This window comes from Macaca nemestrina, chromosome 4 (genome assembly GCF_043159975.1).
Source record: "Macaca nemestrina isolate mMacNem1 chromosome 4, mMacNem.hap1, whole genome shotgun sequence".
NCBI classification, from domain to species: Eukaryota; Metazoa; Chordata; class Mammalia; order Primates; family Cercopithecidae; genus Macaca; species Macaca nemestrina.
The window spans coordinates 55,856,474-55,873,382 of record NC_092128.1 but is presented as its reverse complement, the minus strand read 5'-3'; the positions used below and the strand labels follow the sequence as shown (position 1 = coordinate 55,873,382).

The window sequence follows — 16,909 nt, the reverse complement described above, 5'->3', positions numbered from 1 at the left end:
CAGCTAATTTTTTTGTATTTTTAGTAGTGATGGGGTTTCACCGTGTTAGCCAGGATGGTCTCGATCTCCTGACCTCGTGATCTGCCCATCTCGGCCTCCCAAAGTGCTGGGATTACAGGCGTGAGCCACCCCGCCCGGCCTGAATTAGCAGTTTTTGAGAGAGAGAGAGATGTTCTCCCCTCATGCCTTTAAATTATTTGTTAGTTTCCAAAAAGACTATGATTTGGTTGTAAGAAAAAGCTCTCTCTTCACCTAATTAGAGTGATGGTGTAGTCACCAAATAAAGACCTAGCGAAAAATTCCTTGTGAAGTGGGCAGTATCACATATTAATAATAGAGATTTTAAGGTTTAGTCCTCTTTGTAACACTCTTTTCAGAAAACCTTAGAATAAATGAATTTTTCCTTTTTTATGGAAATTACTGGAGAAAAAGAAAAATTAGTCTTGAAAGTAAAAAGAGATACAGAAGAGAAGTGGGGGAAATAAAGAAGAAAAAACAAGTACCAGAATGTCTGGGAGTTGCTTACTTACATACACCACTGAAAAGATTCCACTGTACCGCTTTGTTTTAACTCCAAACAGATATTTTAACATGGAGGTGAAGACATGCACAGCTGCTGCAGTGGTAAACCCACGGACCAGAGGCTCTGTGAGATATATGGCCACAAATCCAAACCTACAGACACCTAGGCAAAACTATTTTTTTTAAATGACAAAGAAACAAATGAATCACATGATAGGTCAGGAAGTTAAGACCCACAGCAAATATACAAGTTCTTTCTTGACCATTTTCTTTTTTTTTTTTTTTGAGATGGAGTCTCGCTGTGTCACCCAGGCAGTGGCACGGTCTCGGCTCACTGCAACCTCCGCCTCCCGGGTTCAAGTGATTCTCCTGCCTCAGGCTCCTGAGTAGCTGGGACTACAGGTGCATGCCACCACACCCAGCTAATTTTTGTATTTTTAGTAGAGACGGGGTTTCACTATGTTGGCCAGGCTGGTCTTGAACTCCTGACCTTGTGATCCACCTGCCTCAGCCTCTCAAAGTGCTGGGATTAAAGGTGTGAGCCACTGCGCCCAGCCTCTGAACCATTTTCTAATACTGCAAACTTGTACATGAAGTGGGTAAGTAGCTAACAAATCAATCACTGGTTATACAGAAAACAGAGGAAAGTCTGGAGTGGCTTGGTGTCCCACAGTGCACTGGCCACACTAATGCCTTCCCTGTCTCTCATGGAGCTGGGGGCATGCTTCATCATGTAGACTAAAGTGCATGATCATGATCATTGGCTGTTCCCTCCAAGCAGAGAGGAATACCCTCTCCCAGCACTAATCAATCCTGCTGTGTCAAACTTGTCTTGCTTTTGGGATCTTTAAAGCATCCACCTGAAGCTTGCTTGCTGGTCACTCATAGTTGTGAATAAGGCATGCAGTTGGTCTGCAGTTACTCCCGGAGCTTTGGGGTTTCTCCAGCAGACCCCGCCCACCGTGTAGGAAGACTAGCTAAGAGCTCTCAATAGATACCTGTTAGGTTAACAAATGAGACAGTCCATTTCCCCATCTTTGAGCCTTACCTGAATGATTCCTGAAAGTAAGGTCACAGACATGGCGACTTTCACTCTCAAGGCATCTCTGGCCTCTGTGCCATTGGTTGCATTTACTCCTCCTGGAATGACTATATCATCTGGTACTAATCGAACAGCCACACCACCAATCATCAGGCTAATAACAGCAAAAGGACCTGAAATAATGAAGCATGAAGATCCCTGTTCAGGGTTCAAGGACACTATCTAATTCAGAGTATCTGATAGGGTTTTTGCCAGTACACCAAGAGACAAAGTTGAGGTCAAGAAGTCATGCTTGAAAGAAGGCTATGCTCCCTTCTTTAGTGTCCTGCCTCTGGTGTGTGAGCAACCGTGTGTGTGTGCATGCAGACTGTATTTTCCAAAAATAGACATAGCAATATCTTCCATCCACCTACTCTTCTTGATATTTCCCCATCAAGAGGTGGAGTCTAATTTCTCCTTGAATCTGGGTTGGCTTTGACTTGTTAGTAAACAAAAGAATGCAGAAGTGAAGCTGTGTGACTTCCGAGGCTTGGTAATAAAAGGGCTGCAACTTCCACCTTCTGCTGAAGCCAAGTCACCATGTGTAAGAAAGCTCCAACTAGGCCAAGTGGAGAATTCCTGGGACTGCATGGAGAAAGGAAGGCAGGGAAGAGGGAAGAGGGGGAGGAAAAAGGGAGAGAGGAAGAATTATCCAGACCAGGCCTTCCCAAGTCCTGACCTGTAGGCACTATGGAAGATACAAACATGATTGTTGTTGTAAAGCTGCTACATTTTGAGGGTATTTGTTACCAAACAGTAGATATCTGGAAAGTGTGTGTGTGCTAGGTGGTAGCCTTATGCAATACCAGGACTATTATGAAATCCATATGCCTCTGATAAACTGAAAATATGTACAATTCAGAGCCCCAAATACGACAAAAATGAAATACATGAAGAGCGATTAGGAACTTGAAATACTACCATTAGTATAAAAATAAAAACCAGATGCTGGCAAATTACATTATGAAATGAAGCATTTATCTCATTTCACAGATTTCAACAATTGCCCTTTTACACAAGAAAATTGTCTTTTTTATTATTCCAAGATTATAAGAAAGTTGTAAGTTCTAGAAATCTTGGGAGGCGTGTAGTTTTTTTTTTTTTTTTTTTTTTGAGACGGAGTCTTGTTCTGTTGCCCAGGCTGGAGTGCAGTGGTGCGATCTCAGCTCACTGCAACCTCTGCCTCCCGGGTTGAAGCAATTCTCCTGCCTCAGCCTCCCGAGCAGCTGGGATTACAGGCACCCGTCACCAAGCCTGGCTAATATTTATATTTTTACAAAGAGATGGGGTTTCACCATGTTGGTCTGGCTGGTCTCAAACTTCTGACCTCAGGCAATCTGCCCGCCTCGGCCTCCCAGAGTGCAGGGATTACAGGGGTGAGCCACCACACCTGGCCGAGTGTAGGTTTTTAAAGCACCTGTCGTGCATGCAGTAACAAAAGTTGTTATTAAGACAATTTTTAATAATGACCATGCTATTTCCTTGGCACATTGCAAAGGCTGGAAATACACAAGGGAAGGTAGTAGAATATCAAGTATAAGCTTTTACCTATTGATATGTGTCTGGAGGTTCCAAAAAAACAATACATGATAACAGGATAAAATGAAGAGTACAGGCCGAATATCGGAGGCACAGCTGCCAGCATTGCAAAGGCTAAGCCTGTGGGATTAAAAACCGAACAGAAATGGGAGATCATTAGAAGACAGAGGGGTTACATGTGTTTTTCTCTTGGTTCTTTATTTCTGATGAACGAGTGAAGCCCATCTTAATTTAAGCTGCAACCTACCCTACCCCAATCCTGCACATCATCTTACCTTGGTGCTGACAGAGTCCAGGTTGAGACAGTTTCCATTGTCATCTCCTTTTTGCCAGTGGGTGATTTTTTTTTTCTGCTTTATTCTTTCACAAATTAGATAAAAGCAGAAAAAAGTCTTATCTTAGTGGGTGCCATCGTAATTTGGTGTTGATGCACAAATGCGAGCTCTTTCTCCAATGGGGTGATTTTGTGGGTTCTCTGGAGACCCCTTTGCAATAAAGGACTCCCAGTTACTATGCCCTAACTATGTAATGCTCCTTCCTCCTGACTCTTAGATATCCTCCCTCCAACTCTTATCAGAAGGTACGGCTTTCCAGGTAATTTCGGCTGGCGTATGCTCATCCTGTAGGCAGTCTTCTTGGGCAGGTACCTATCAAATGAGCCAAGCCTCGTTACCTTTCAGGATGCCCAGTTATCCAATGGGAAAGCTTGGCATTTAACTCCCAAGAAACTTTGGAAGTGCAGGTCACACCCTCTGGAGGACTCTTTCCCTCACTCTGCTGTCCTAGGCAGTTCACATCATCCTTGACACATTTTTTTTAAAATAGACTTTTTAGAGCAGTTTAGGTTCACAGCAAATTGAGCAAAAGATACAGAGGTTTTCCATATATCCCGTGCCCTTATGTATGCACAGCCTCCCCCACTATCAACATCCCCCTCCAGAGGGGCACATCTGTTACGAGTGATGAACCCACACTGACCTATCATTATCACCCAAAGTCCACAGTTTACATTAGGTTTACTCTTGGTGTGGTACAATCTATGCAAATGTACAATGACAGGTAGCCACCATGATAGTATGATATAAAGTAGTTTCACTGGTTAGAAATTCTCTGTGGCCTATTCATCCTTCCCTCCCCCCATCCCCTGGAAACTAATGATCTTTTTACTGTCTTTTTAAAGACAGTCTTGCTCTGTCACCCAGGCTGGTGTGCGGGGGCATGTTCACGGCTCACTGCAGCCACAACCTCCCAGTCTCAAGCAATCCTCCCACCTCAGCCTCCCTAGTAGTTGAGACTACAGGTGTGCATCATCACACCTGGCTAATTTCTGTAGAGACCGAGTTTCCCCATGTTTTCCAGGCTGGTCTTGAACTCCTAGGCTCAGGCAATGTGCCCACCTCAGCCTCCCAAAGTGCTGGGATTACAGGCATGAGTCACTGTGCCTGGTCAGTTTGGCCTTCTTTAGAATGTCGTTCAATTGGGATCATACAGTATTAAGCTACATCAGGTTGACTTCTTTCACGAAGTAATATGCATTTAAGGTTCCTTTATGTCTTTTCATGGCTTGATATCTCATTCCTTTTTAACACTGAATATTTCATTGTTTGGATGTACCACAGTTTACCCATTCATCTACTGAAGGCCATCTTGATTGCTTCCAAGGTTTGGCAATTATGAATAAAGCTGCTATAAACATCCACGTGCAGGTTCACTTGAAAGTTTTTTAAAAACTTTATTTTTTAGAGCAGCCGGACTTTTTCATGCAAGAATTAGGCAGCAGTCTCCACAAACTCCAGGGGTGGGGCTCAGCGCTCTGAGTAGCTTTCTTGCAGTCCTTCCTTACTTGACTACAGGTGGAGGGGAAATGGATAGGGTTTTAACCTCTCCCTGGAAAATTCTCATTCCAAGTCAGTCTTCTCATTCCCTCATATATTCTGTTAAAAGTGACACACTCAAGAGAGCCTGGGTCATTCATTCATAGTTCGGGATAGATTGACTGGCATCCCTCTTCCAAATGTATAGGCAATAAGCACTCTTTGTTCTCAGCTTTGGGGGCTCAGCCAAATTTCTGGGACAACTAAAAAACTCATTTAATGCACTGTTACGCTGTGGAGGAGACAGCTTTAGCAAAACAAGAGTTGGGAAAGCATCCTAACTTCATGTATAATAACACGGTCACTTGAATGTTGTTAACAAAATTTATTTCTAGCAAAGAAATGCATGCATACGATTTAAAAAGCCAAGCAGCAAAGGCTCTCTGGAAAAGCCAGCTCTTTTCTGTTTACCCCTCTTCCTCCAGGTTTTGCTCCTCAGAGCCAATGACTTCCAACTCGTGGAGCTGTTTTTCTCTATTTACCTCCATTTTCCTAAATCAGCATTCTCAAAGGAGAGTGCTCCCCCACCCCCACTTCTGGCAGGAGACATTTGGGGATGTCTGGAGACATTTTTGATTATGATGATGGGGGAGGGGGTGAGTATTACTGGCATCTAGTGGGTGAAGGCCAGGGGTACTGCTAAACACCCTACACTGCACAAGACAGGCCCCCAAAAACAAACAGGGTAAATGGCATGAAGTTGAGAAACACTGTTCTAAATATGTTTGTATCATGATTTCTCAATTTATCCATTTTAGATGCAAACTTAATTTTCCATTATGTTTACTTTTTCAGCTTTTCATTATGTGACTTTTTTTCTTTCTAGTTTGAGATCCTCTATTGATTCCTGGTATTCTATATTTTACTATGGTGTGCCTTGTTTTATTTTTCATTTATTCTGCTGGGTATTTTATGATTCCTCTCAGTCTGAAAACACATGTATTTCAGCCCTGGGGATTACTCTTTGATCATTTCTTCCTTCTGTTTACTCTCTTCTTTCTTTCTGGAAGTCCTATTAGATGTATGATGGGACATCAGGCTTGATCCTCTGGTCTTCTTATGTTTTCTCTCTTACTGTCTTTTTCTTCTACTTCCAGATTTCCTCTACTTTGTCTTCCAACCCTGACTAAATATTTATTCCAGCTATCACATTTTTGATTTCTATGAGCTCTTTCTTGTTCTCTGAATGCTCTTTTCAAAATAGCATCCTGTTTTTGTTTCAGAGACTCAATGTGTTTTTGTTAGGATACTATAAAGTTTTTTATTTTGCCCTGTTATTTCTGTTCCTTATGAATTCTTTTTTGAATGGTTTGGTCTCTTTCTTGAAGCTTCATGTGTATTGGCTCTCTGTTTACTGATGGGCCTTATTGTAAGAAAACTGGGTGGCCAGCCAGCATCTTTACTGGGGGACCTCTATTTGTCACTATGGGTCTTTTATAGGTCACCATCTGCTTTGGGCTATACGATTTTTTGCAGGCACTTTGAAGCAAACAAAGTAGAGCAAGGGAACAGACTTTGTTGACTCACAGTTCAGTGTGCAGACTTTTAGGTAACTTTCCTGACATCTCTTGGTATTTTTATCCTACCATCCACTGCATCATGTAGATGTGGGGACCTGAGTGTATTGATGCTACTGATTGCAAAGATTTTGAACTAGTTCCCTTGCTTTTAGCCTTCTGCCTGACTTACAGCTTTCACAATACTTGGAGCCTCCAATTTCCCAGTGTTTTGTAGTGTACGTACCTACATTTAAGCTTCTCTACTCTAATGATTCAGCTGCCACTTGTCCATCTGCTTGCCATATATACATTTCTCCTGTTCCACTGTGTCTGCTCTCTCATGCTCTTCCTCCTTGCTAGCTTATACCATTTCCCCTTTCATCGTCATTTTAGAGGAATTTTTAAGACAATTCGAGATAAGAGCATACTTTCACTCTGACATGCTTAACACAAAATTTTTTGGTAATTTAAATTATTTATCAATCACAAGAAATGTATTTACTTCCTTTTAGACCTCTATCTTTGCTATATTGTTTTTCATACTTATCTATCTTCATTAATAATGAGCAGAAAAATACCTTTCCAATGCAAATTTGATTGTGGGATGATCTGTGTATCTCAGCAGTGTTCCACCTACTGAATCATTCCCTGATTTGAAATAATTTCTTCCTTTCTGTAATAATATACACTCCTAGTTTTCCTTTCCAGATACTTTTCTATTTCTTCTGCTGTTTCCTCCTTCTGTATTGGGTCTTTAATGTTGGACAGAGCTTGATCTTAGCTCCCTTCTCTTTTCACTCCACATTCTCTCCCTAGGTGCCGTGGTCTATTGCCATGGTTTAAATGCTTTCTATAGGTCAAAGATTCCACACTTGATATCTCTAGCCCCTCCCTCTCTTTTGGGCTCATCATATATTAAATACAAACATGAAATATCTACTTGTCTATCTCACAAGCATCTCAAATTTAACATAATCAGACTTACTCTTCAATCCTATTCCTGTCATCTTTTTTATTATTTTTTATGTTTTGAGATGGAGTTTTGCCCTTGACACCCAAGCTGGAGTGCACTGGCACAATCTCAGCTCACTGCAACCTCCGTCTCCCAGGTTCAAGCGATTCTCCTGCCTCAGCCTCCCAAGTAGCTGGGACTACAGGTGTGTGCCACTATGCCTGACTTATTTTGTATTTTTAGTAGAGATGGAGTTTCACCATGTTGGTCAGTCTTGAACCCCTGACCTCAGGTTATCCACCCACCTCGGCCTCCCAGTGTTGGGATTACAGGCATGAGCCACCATACCCAGTCCTGTCATCTTTATTATGTCTGCAATTGACACCTCCATCCCTCAGGTGTTTGAAACCGCAACCTGGAAGTCATTCTTGACCATCCCTCTTCTTCACCATCTCCACACATCCAACCCATAAGCCCAGTTGTCTTAAAGTTATTGTTGACACGCCCTCCTCCTTCTTTCTAAGTTAATCCAGCAGCCAGTTTTGCTGATCTCACCTACAAAATATATGTCTTTCCAATTCTTTCCATTCTTACAGCCAGCATTCTAGTTCGAGATGGAAGAAGGTCAGCTGGTTGAAGATAAGTTTGCAGAATGACGGTGAAAATTCAACTAGGCAGAATCCTGAGGAGTTCTTCGAGTGTGAGCTTGCGTGGTTGCCGGCAGACATTCCTGCAGCTCCGTCAGTCCAGCTTGACTGAATGTCAGTTTGACTTCTGCTTCCTGTTTTGGATACTGAGCCCTTATCTGCTTCTCACCCTGCCCTTGCCTCTGCCTTTGAATCTGTCCATTTATCTATTCTTGGGGTGATGGCACCAAAATGATTGTGGGAATCTGTCCCAAATCTGCAAGATTTTGTATAACAGATTTAATAAATATGGTAAATCAGTCACTTGGAAAATTAAAAACAAAGCCAATTGCTCATTAGGGGAAGTGATTTTTTTTGACAATTTTTTGGAAACTGGCTACAAGGGAATTGATTTTTGGACAGCTGACCTAGAGGTGTTCAAGCCATTATCACCTTTGCCTACCATGAGCTGCTGTCACCTCTACCTGGTCTCCTCACATCCATTCTGGTACCCCTCCCACTACCCAAATCCATTCCCCCCACGGCAGTCTTCAGTGACCTCTTACAGAGTGATATGGTTTGGCTGTGTCCCTACCCAAATCTCTTCTTGAATTGTAGCTCCCATAATTCCCATGTGTTGTGAGAGGGACCCAGTGGGAGGTAACTGAATCATGGGAGTGGGTCTTTCCCTTGCCGTTCTCATGATAGTAAGTCTCATGAGACCTGATTATTTTATAAAGGGCAGTTCCCTACACAAGCTCTCTCTTGCCTGCCACCATGTAAGATGTGACTTTGCTCATTTGCCCTCTGCCATGATTGTGAGGCCTCCCCAGCCACATGGAACTGTGAGTTCATTAAACCTCTTTTTCTTTATAAATTGCCAAGTCTCAGGTATGTTTTTATTAGCAGTGTGAGAAGACTTATGCACAAAGAAAACCTAAATAAAAAGTAATGCTGATAGCTTTTCACTGCACTCAGAATGAAACCCAAAAATGGCCTAAGAAGACTCTGCAGGCCTGCCTGTGCCCACCTCACCTGCCACTGCCCCCTGCTCCCTCACACTCCTAGAACAATGCTTTTCCATTCATTCTTTGTCCCACACCCAATTCTTTTCCTGCTCAGTGCCTTCACACATGCTATTCCTTCTGCCTGAAATGCATTTTCTCTTATTCTTGACCTGAGTCAGGTCTCAGCTCAAACCTCATTTCCTGAATCCACTATTCTTTTTTTTTTTTTTTTTTTTTCCCAATGGAGTCTTGCTCTGTTGCCCAGGCTGGAGTATAGTAGCACAATCTCAGCTTACTGCAACCTCTACCTCCCAGGTTCAAGCAATTCTCCTGCCTCAGCCTCCTGAGTAGCTGAGACTATAGGCACATGCCACCATGCACAGCTAATTTTTATATTTTTAGTACAGATGGGGTTTCACCATGTTGGCCAGACTGATCTTGAACTCCTTACCTCAGGTGATCCACCCACCTCAGCCTTCCAAAGTGCTGGGATTACAGGCGTGAGCCACCACAGCCAGCCCTAGATCCACTATTTTTATTTCACAATACCTTATCTTTTCCTTCATTGTGCTTATCATTGTAATTAAAATTTTTCTATGTGCTTTTTTCTGCTTAGCATCTCATGCCTTGATTAGATGGTTAGTGAGCTCCATGAGGACAGTGAGCCAGGTAGGTGCCTAATAAACATGTACTATTTAGAATACATGAATAAATTAATGAATAAGTTAATGAATATTTTCTTAAGTTCTTATATGACACATAAAATCACAGGGTTGCTGCAATATACTACAGGAATTTAGCATATCATGGTCCCTTGTAATTAGAATATGGACTCAGAAGCCACAAACCTTCAAAACAACCATAACAACAAAATGTTTCTTGAGTGACTGACTTAGCAAGTGGCAAGATAATGCCCGACCAATGTACTGATCTGCAAAACAGTATCACCATTTTCTACTATTAATATCCCTGGAGCTTTCTTTTGGAGACAGGGTCTCACTCTGTCTCCCAGGCTGGAGTGAAGTAGTATGATCAGAGCTCCTCACAGCCTTGAACTTCAGGGCTCAAATGCTCCTCCTGTGTCAGCCTCTAAAGTAGCTGAGACTACAGGCATGCCCAGCTGTGTTTTTTGTTTTTGTTTGTTTTTTCAAAGGTAGAGACAGTGTCTCACTTTGTTGCCCAGGCTGTTCTCCAACTCCCAGTCTCAAGTGATCCTCCCACCTTGGCCTTCCAAAGTGCTGAGATTATAGGTTTAAGGATTACATGTTTCTGAAGAATACCTTTAGACAGGTAAAGGTTACTAGAAAGATATGATAAAAATTATGAATTTGCAATCATGATGAAATAAACAGAAGGTCAAGCATTTGTTTGAGGACAGCGAGGGGGGAAAGAAAGATCTACTAACCTTGAGGAAGCTGAAGCACCCCTGTGCTTATGCCTGAGACCAAGTCACCCAACACATATTCCTTGAATTTGTATGCTGGCAGCCATTTAGTTATGGGTAGGAACATATAAATGATATTTCTTATTTTTTTTGGAGTACATCTGAAAGGACAAAGACAGACAGAGATAAAGTTATAAATGAGAAACATCTCTGTAGAATTCAAACCAAAGCACTTTCCATTCCTTATTCCCAGGAGCAATCTGGAAAAATTTCCACTTGGTGATTCAGGATGTTGCCAGACAGGGTAGGAGTCAGGGGTGGGGAAAAAAAGAGAGTGGCTGGAATATTCCTGGGACACAAAAGGTATTTTGAAGGTGGGTGGAGAATTAGAAAGCGTGCTGGTTATGTTAACATTTACACAGACAAAAGGCATAGTAGGAATTCAATAAATATGGTGAAATTCATGATGAAGCCTGTGTACAGATATCTAACACTGACTGAACCTCGTGAACAGCTTTGCAAACCATGATGGCTCAGCATTCATTTTTTTCTCCACTTCACCAAACAGATTTTCTTTACACATCTGACCTTGCGCCTCTCATAACTAAATGATACAATAACAGAAACAGGTTAAAATGCAACATACGTGAATGCCTGTTTCAGCTTATCCGCAATGGAATCTGGAACCTTGTCCTTAGTGTGTAGTCTTTCCTGGAGGACCGGATGACTAAAGATAGGCCTTTCCACATAGTACCTCTGCGTTGCTGCAAGGATTTCATTTTCTTCAGCATGATCCATAGTACTCTGAAATCATTCATTAATAGCAGGAGACAAGCATTTCCTGAGTGTTACTAGGGGAAAAAAGAAAAAATCCATTTTACATGCCAAAATCCTACTGATGACTTTTCCTAAGCATCTCTTCTTTGTGGTGTTCCAAGCTCTTCTGAGGCTTTCTTTGGACACCCCAGAGGACCTAATGGATTGATCTGTATATAGGAGGCAGTAATTAATGAAATCAAAATCAATAAAAAAAAAAAGTGACTTATTCCCTCCCAGGGCAATAAATGGTTAATGTGTGTACTTTTAACAAAAGCTCATATTAAGTGCAATGGCTAAATACTACAGTCAGTTGCCTCTAGGTCCACATAAGAGGAATTGCAAATCAGGTCAATTTTGACCAGCTATATGTCAAGGAAATAGAAAAAAAGTGTACGATCAGTCCTTAAATTGACTCAATGTTTCTTAAAGCTATATTAGCCTCTCTTCCAATTCTATATTTATGGTTGATTACTCTTTAAATTATTCCATGGTTCAGGGCTGAGGCTTATATGTCTGTTTGAGGGAAGTTGCTGGTGACCTTTGTGAAAGGCAATAAGTTAAAACATCAGCACACTATTCTAATATTGTTTTGAAGTTGATTACATTGTCATGTTTTTGATTATTAGAATGACTGATAGTTTTTTTCATTGCTACATAGTGATACTACTTATATGAGTAAAAGAAATGATTAAAGAATAAAAATACAACATATTTGTGCATATGGAGATGTGTACAAGAATGTTTTCTGCAGCCTTATAACAGTGAAACATTGGAAAAAATCTAAATGTCTACTTGTATGTAGTAAAAAATACATTTTGGTATATTCATAAATTTAATTCTATATAGTAATTAAAAGAAACACACTACATCTATATGTGTCATCAACAAATCTCAGAGACAATGTTCAACAAAAATGTAAGGCACAGATGAATACTGAGAGGATTCAATTATTTAAAGTTTAAAAACAAAATAATAGTATATGTTATTACATATATTTGTAGTAAAAGTATAAAACCACTCTTGACAACAATAAACACTGAGATCAGGTTGGTTTCACCTCTAGAGAGAGGGAAATGAGACTAAGAAGGGATAATAGAGGACTTCTACTAACTGTATCTGCAATGTTTTAGTTTATAAAAAAAGAACTGGCACAAAGACAGCAAAATATGAAGATTTTATTATGCTGCTTAGTAAGTAAACTGGTGCTTGTTACATGATTGTTTGTACTTGTCTGTACATTCGAACTACATACCTCATAATAAAATATTAAAAGCACAACAACTAAAGCCAGTGTTCCCAACTGAAGGAAGTTAATGGCAGAGCAGGCAGAGGTTAACGTGAACGCATGGTTAAGTGCTTGTGTGGTGACTGTGGAATTGTGAGGGCTATTAATGTTGGTCAATACAACTCCTTCACAGTGAAAACTCAGGTTTTCATCAAAATAAAATCACATTCAAATTTAAATCAAGGCTGGGTATAGTAGCTCACACCTGTAATCCCAGCCCTTTGGGAGGCCGAGGTGGGTGGATCACCTGAGGTCAGGAGTTCAAGACCAGCCTGGCCAACATGGAGAAAACCTGCCTCTACTGGGGGAAAAAAAAAAAAAAAAAAAAAAAAAAAAAAAAAATTAGCTGAGAGTGGTGGCACATGCCTGTAATCCCAGATACCTGAGAGGCTGAGACAGGAAAATCACTTGAACCTGGGAGGCAGAGGTTGCAATGAGCTGAGATTGCACCATTGCACTCCAGCCTGGGTGATGAGAGCGAAACTCTATCTCAAACAAAACAAAACAAATTGAAATCAGGGTTGTGTATGATCTACCACAAAATATTATGCAAAATAAATACCTATGTTGAAAGAGGTTGAAAATTCAAGAGCCTATAAAAAAAATTATGGGAGCAAATGCAACCAATTACTATTAAGGATGATATTAAAATGTTACGGTTTGACTGTTTTTGTCTCTTTCAAATTCAAGTTGAAACTTAACCCCCAATACAACAGTATTATGAGGTGTGGTCCTTAGGAACTGATTGATCATGTGGGCTCCAGAACACTCACGAATGGGATTAAGTTATAAAAAGACTTAGCAGAGGGGGCTCACCCCCTTTCATCCCTTCTGTCCCTTCCGCCATGTGAGGATACAGTGTTCCTCCTCTCCAGAGGATGATGCAATAAGACAACATCTTGGAAGCAGAGACACCTGGCCCTTACCAGCTGGTGCCTTGTTCCTGGACTTCCCAGACTCCAGAACTGTGAGAAATAAATTTCTATTGTTTCGAAATTTCTGTCTGTAGCATTTTGTTATAGCAGCTCATATGAACTAAGAAATGGTAAATCTGGAGAAAGAGAATATTGCAGAACCCGAGAAATAAAGATTATACATTTTTTGTTTCAGACTAGCAAGGTGGGTTGGCCACCTCTCATCCAGCTCTTTAGGGCCACTCTAGGAACTCATCAAAATACAAGGATGACTGGGATGATGTGTGAGTGGAGTTCAACACATCAAAACCCTACCACTGGCTTCCACCTGCCCTAACTCCTCCAGATCATTACATGACATCATTATAAAACCATTTGTCATCCAGGCAACATACCATGCTGCTTTATGCCTCTGTGCCCATCTAGAGTTTCAATTCATTCTAATAAGAGATGTTGTTTCTTTCCCTTCACTCCTTCCATTTTCCCCACAGCCTGATCATTCTATCTTCCAAACCCTTGTTCTGTCTTCTGCTTCTCTGTGAAGTCTCCCCTCACTTACAATCCTTTATGAAATGGGCCTATGCATATTACTTTGTATACTCTTCCATTCTTCTATTCTAATAGAATCATTAATCTACTCTTCTAGACTGTAAATTCCTTGAGACAATATCATACTCTGAATTCCCAGGACCTATCTCAGCACTTGTATCCTAGCAGGTGCTGAGTAACTGGGGGGTGAATGAAATCTTTGAATGGATATGTTATGATTATTGATAATGCATGCCATGCTTCCTGTCTAATCTTTCATCTTATAGATTACATCTGCTTTAAACTTTTATTATTATTCTTTGTAGGCATCATCTTCTTAGTCTTCTTTTGTCCTACTTCAGAAAGGTAATTTCTTCCTTCATGTGGCCACTCGAAGAGAAAAGGAACTGGTAGACCTGAGGAAGGTTTAATAAGAATCAGACTCTGGTTTTTCTCCTGCTGCAGAAACTCAGTTTTACCATTGATTTTCCTGTTACCCCACAGGAGTTTGCTCAGCTGTCGACTGGGTGAATTATGATGATCATGTCTAGGGATGTTTTATCACCTACAAGGCAGTGGTGACCAAATGTGGCCAATCATCACAGTGGTCTGGGGAGGGCTTGAATTACTGGGTTCAGGGCCTTACCCTGAACCTACACAGTTAGGATTTCCACTGGGTGAGGCCCGAACAATGGGTATTCACTACTTGTGGGTGTAAGCATGTGTCCCTTACCCATGTATGTGGCAATCTTTTCTGGAGATTTCAGGGCAATAGAATGGTTTACACTGAAGCACAGCAAACACTTAAAATAGGAGGCATCTCTATCTTTAGTCTTGAGAGTCCTTTGGCTATCCCCAACATCAGGAATTCCTCATGACACCCATGAATCTGAGAGTATAAAGACAAGAGGGTGGTCACTTACCACTCCCTTATTTCTCCTTCTCCCAGAACCTCAAAATTTCTTCTATTTCATTAAGCAGAGCAATTATATTTATGTATTAAAAGTTCCCCAGGACATGCAGTTGATCAGCTAGATAGGTACTTGACATATTGAAAACACTGACTTTCAACTCTGGCTAAACCCAGAACTTCCTCAGGTACTTAAACACTAATGCTTAGGCTCCACACCCGACCAATTATAGCATGGCCTCCAGGAGGCAGGCTTGGGCATTTCTCTATAGCATCCTAAGATGGTTCTAATATGCCGTTTAAGTTGAGAATCACTGGCTTAGAATCTGAGAGAGCGAGAGAGAGAGAGAGAAATACATATGAAAAATACGTAAGAAAAATCACAAAGAAATATTTGAAAATGAAAGTCAATTATAGATGTTGAAGAAACTAATACTGAATCAGTGACATGATTAAAGCCACGTGAAATCATTTTTAAAGTAAGCTTTATGATATTATACATCATATATAGAAGATATAATACAAAATAATAAATGTAATTGCCATAATATGCTGACTGAAAAGTACATGAAATGAGTTTGGAAGAGGATTAAAATAAGGACATAATTTAGTGGTAAAAAGAGCTTTTTCAAATTTGCCATTTTCATTTAGGGCATTGGTTCTCAGCCGTGGCTGCACATTGGAGTCACCTGGGCAGTTTTAAATACTGATGCTTGACTCTATTTCCAGGGATTCTGGTTTAATTGGTCTGCAAAGCAGACACGGATTGAGAGCTTAAGAAGCTCTCAGGTGATTCTATTGTACAGCTAAGGCTCAAAACCACTGACTCAGGAGATGGCAAAACAAACACCCTCACCCACCCATCCATGTGCCCACTGCCCAAACAAACAAAAAGAAAAAAACTAAATAGGGTGTACATAAATTCTGCGCAATGCATCGTAGCACTATCTTTACTTATGTGTGTCTGCAAAATAATACAAATTACAAAACAGTACTATTTGGCTTAGGTCTCTCAAGCAAAGTCTTGTTTCTATGCTTATATTCTCACAACAAAAGAGAGTTGTATGGAGGTGGGTCGTGTAACATCCACTATACTTCAGGCAAATGCAGTCTTAACTGTCACAACCATTTCCTTGTGGGTTTCAATTAGAAGCAAATCTCAAATTGAGATCTCAAAACATTAGATGGATTTTCTAAAGCATTAAGATATGCACTATCTGTAGGGTTGCCAGAGAAAATATAGGAGGCTCAGTTAAATTTGCATGTTAGATAATCAAGAAATAAACTTTTAGTATAAGTATGTCTCAAATATTGCATGGGATATAATTATATTAAAAATATTCTTTGTTTATCTCAACTTTAACTGGGTATCTTGTATTTTTCTTTGCTAAATCTGGCAACCTTAACTCTCTGTAGGTTAGGAAGAGACACAGAGACGACTTCTCAAATATTTTTGAGATACTGGCACCCTGGCTATTAATCTATGTCCTTTTTGAGAGAGCTGGTTGGTAGTTCAAGGACATTTCAACTGGAAAAGGAAAGGAGAAGAAGATATAATGAAAGGCTGTCCTTTTGGGGGAATTTTTATTTGTATCAACAACGATTAAATAATTAAAGCCTCGAAGGCTATCAATAACCATCTTATCAAAGGCAGAGAGGCAAAGTAACCAAGGAACCAATACTAGGAGATCAAATAACCAGACTCTTATACGACAGATAAAGAGTTTCCAGTGTGCTGATTGAAATTATAAATCACCAAATTGTAAAAGTACACAAATCCTTACATGAGAAAAGTCACTTACTAGGATTACCTAAATGGACGCATCTTCTGGCAGGTCCTCAAACACAAAATACTAATGATAGCAAAGCAAACTGACCTAGAGCTTCAAGGTCTATTTCCCCACAGCTATGAAGGGAGGAATTTTAAGGTAATGTAGAACATTTTTCATCATAGTTTTTTATTTTTTTT

At 40.5% G+C, this 16,909-nt stretch overlaps 1 protein-coding gene across 3 annotated transcripts in view; it reads right to left on the bottom strand.

Moving 5' to 3' along the window:
- The window catches only part of LOC105475347 (solute carrier family 26 member 5), a 71,979-nt gene that overhangs the window by 38,275 nt on the left and 16,795 nt on the right, over positions 1-16,909 (bottom strand). For all 3 annotated transcript variants that reach the window (XM_011730523.2, XM_011730527.2, XM_011730524.2), the window contains 5 exons: positions 11,131-11,335; positions 10,506-10,645; positions 3,152-3,262; positions 1,571-1,737; positions 531-695 (listed from right to left, as the gene is read on the bottom strand). In XM_011730523.2, coding sequence (XP_011728825.1) covers positions 531-695; positions 1,571-1,737; positions 3,152-3,262; positions 10,506-10,645; positions 11,131-11,282 — 735 coding nt within the window. In that variant the 5' untranslated portion in view covers positions 11,283-11,335. The remainder of the gene's footprint in view (positions 1-530; positions 696-1,570; positions 1,738-3,151; positions 3,263-10,505; positions 10,646-11,130; positions 11,336-16,909) is intronic.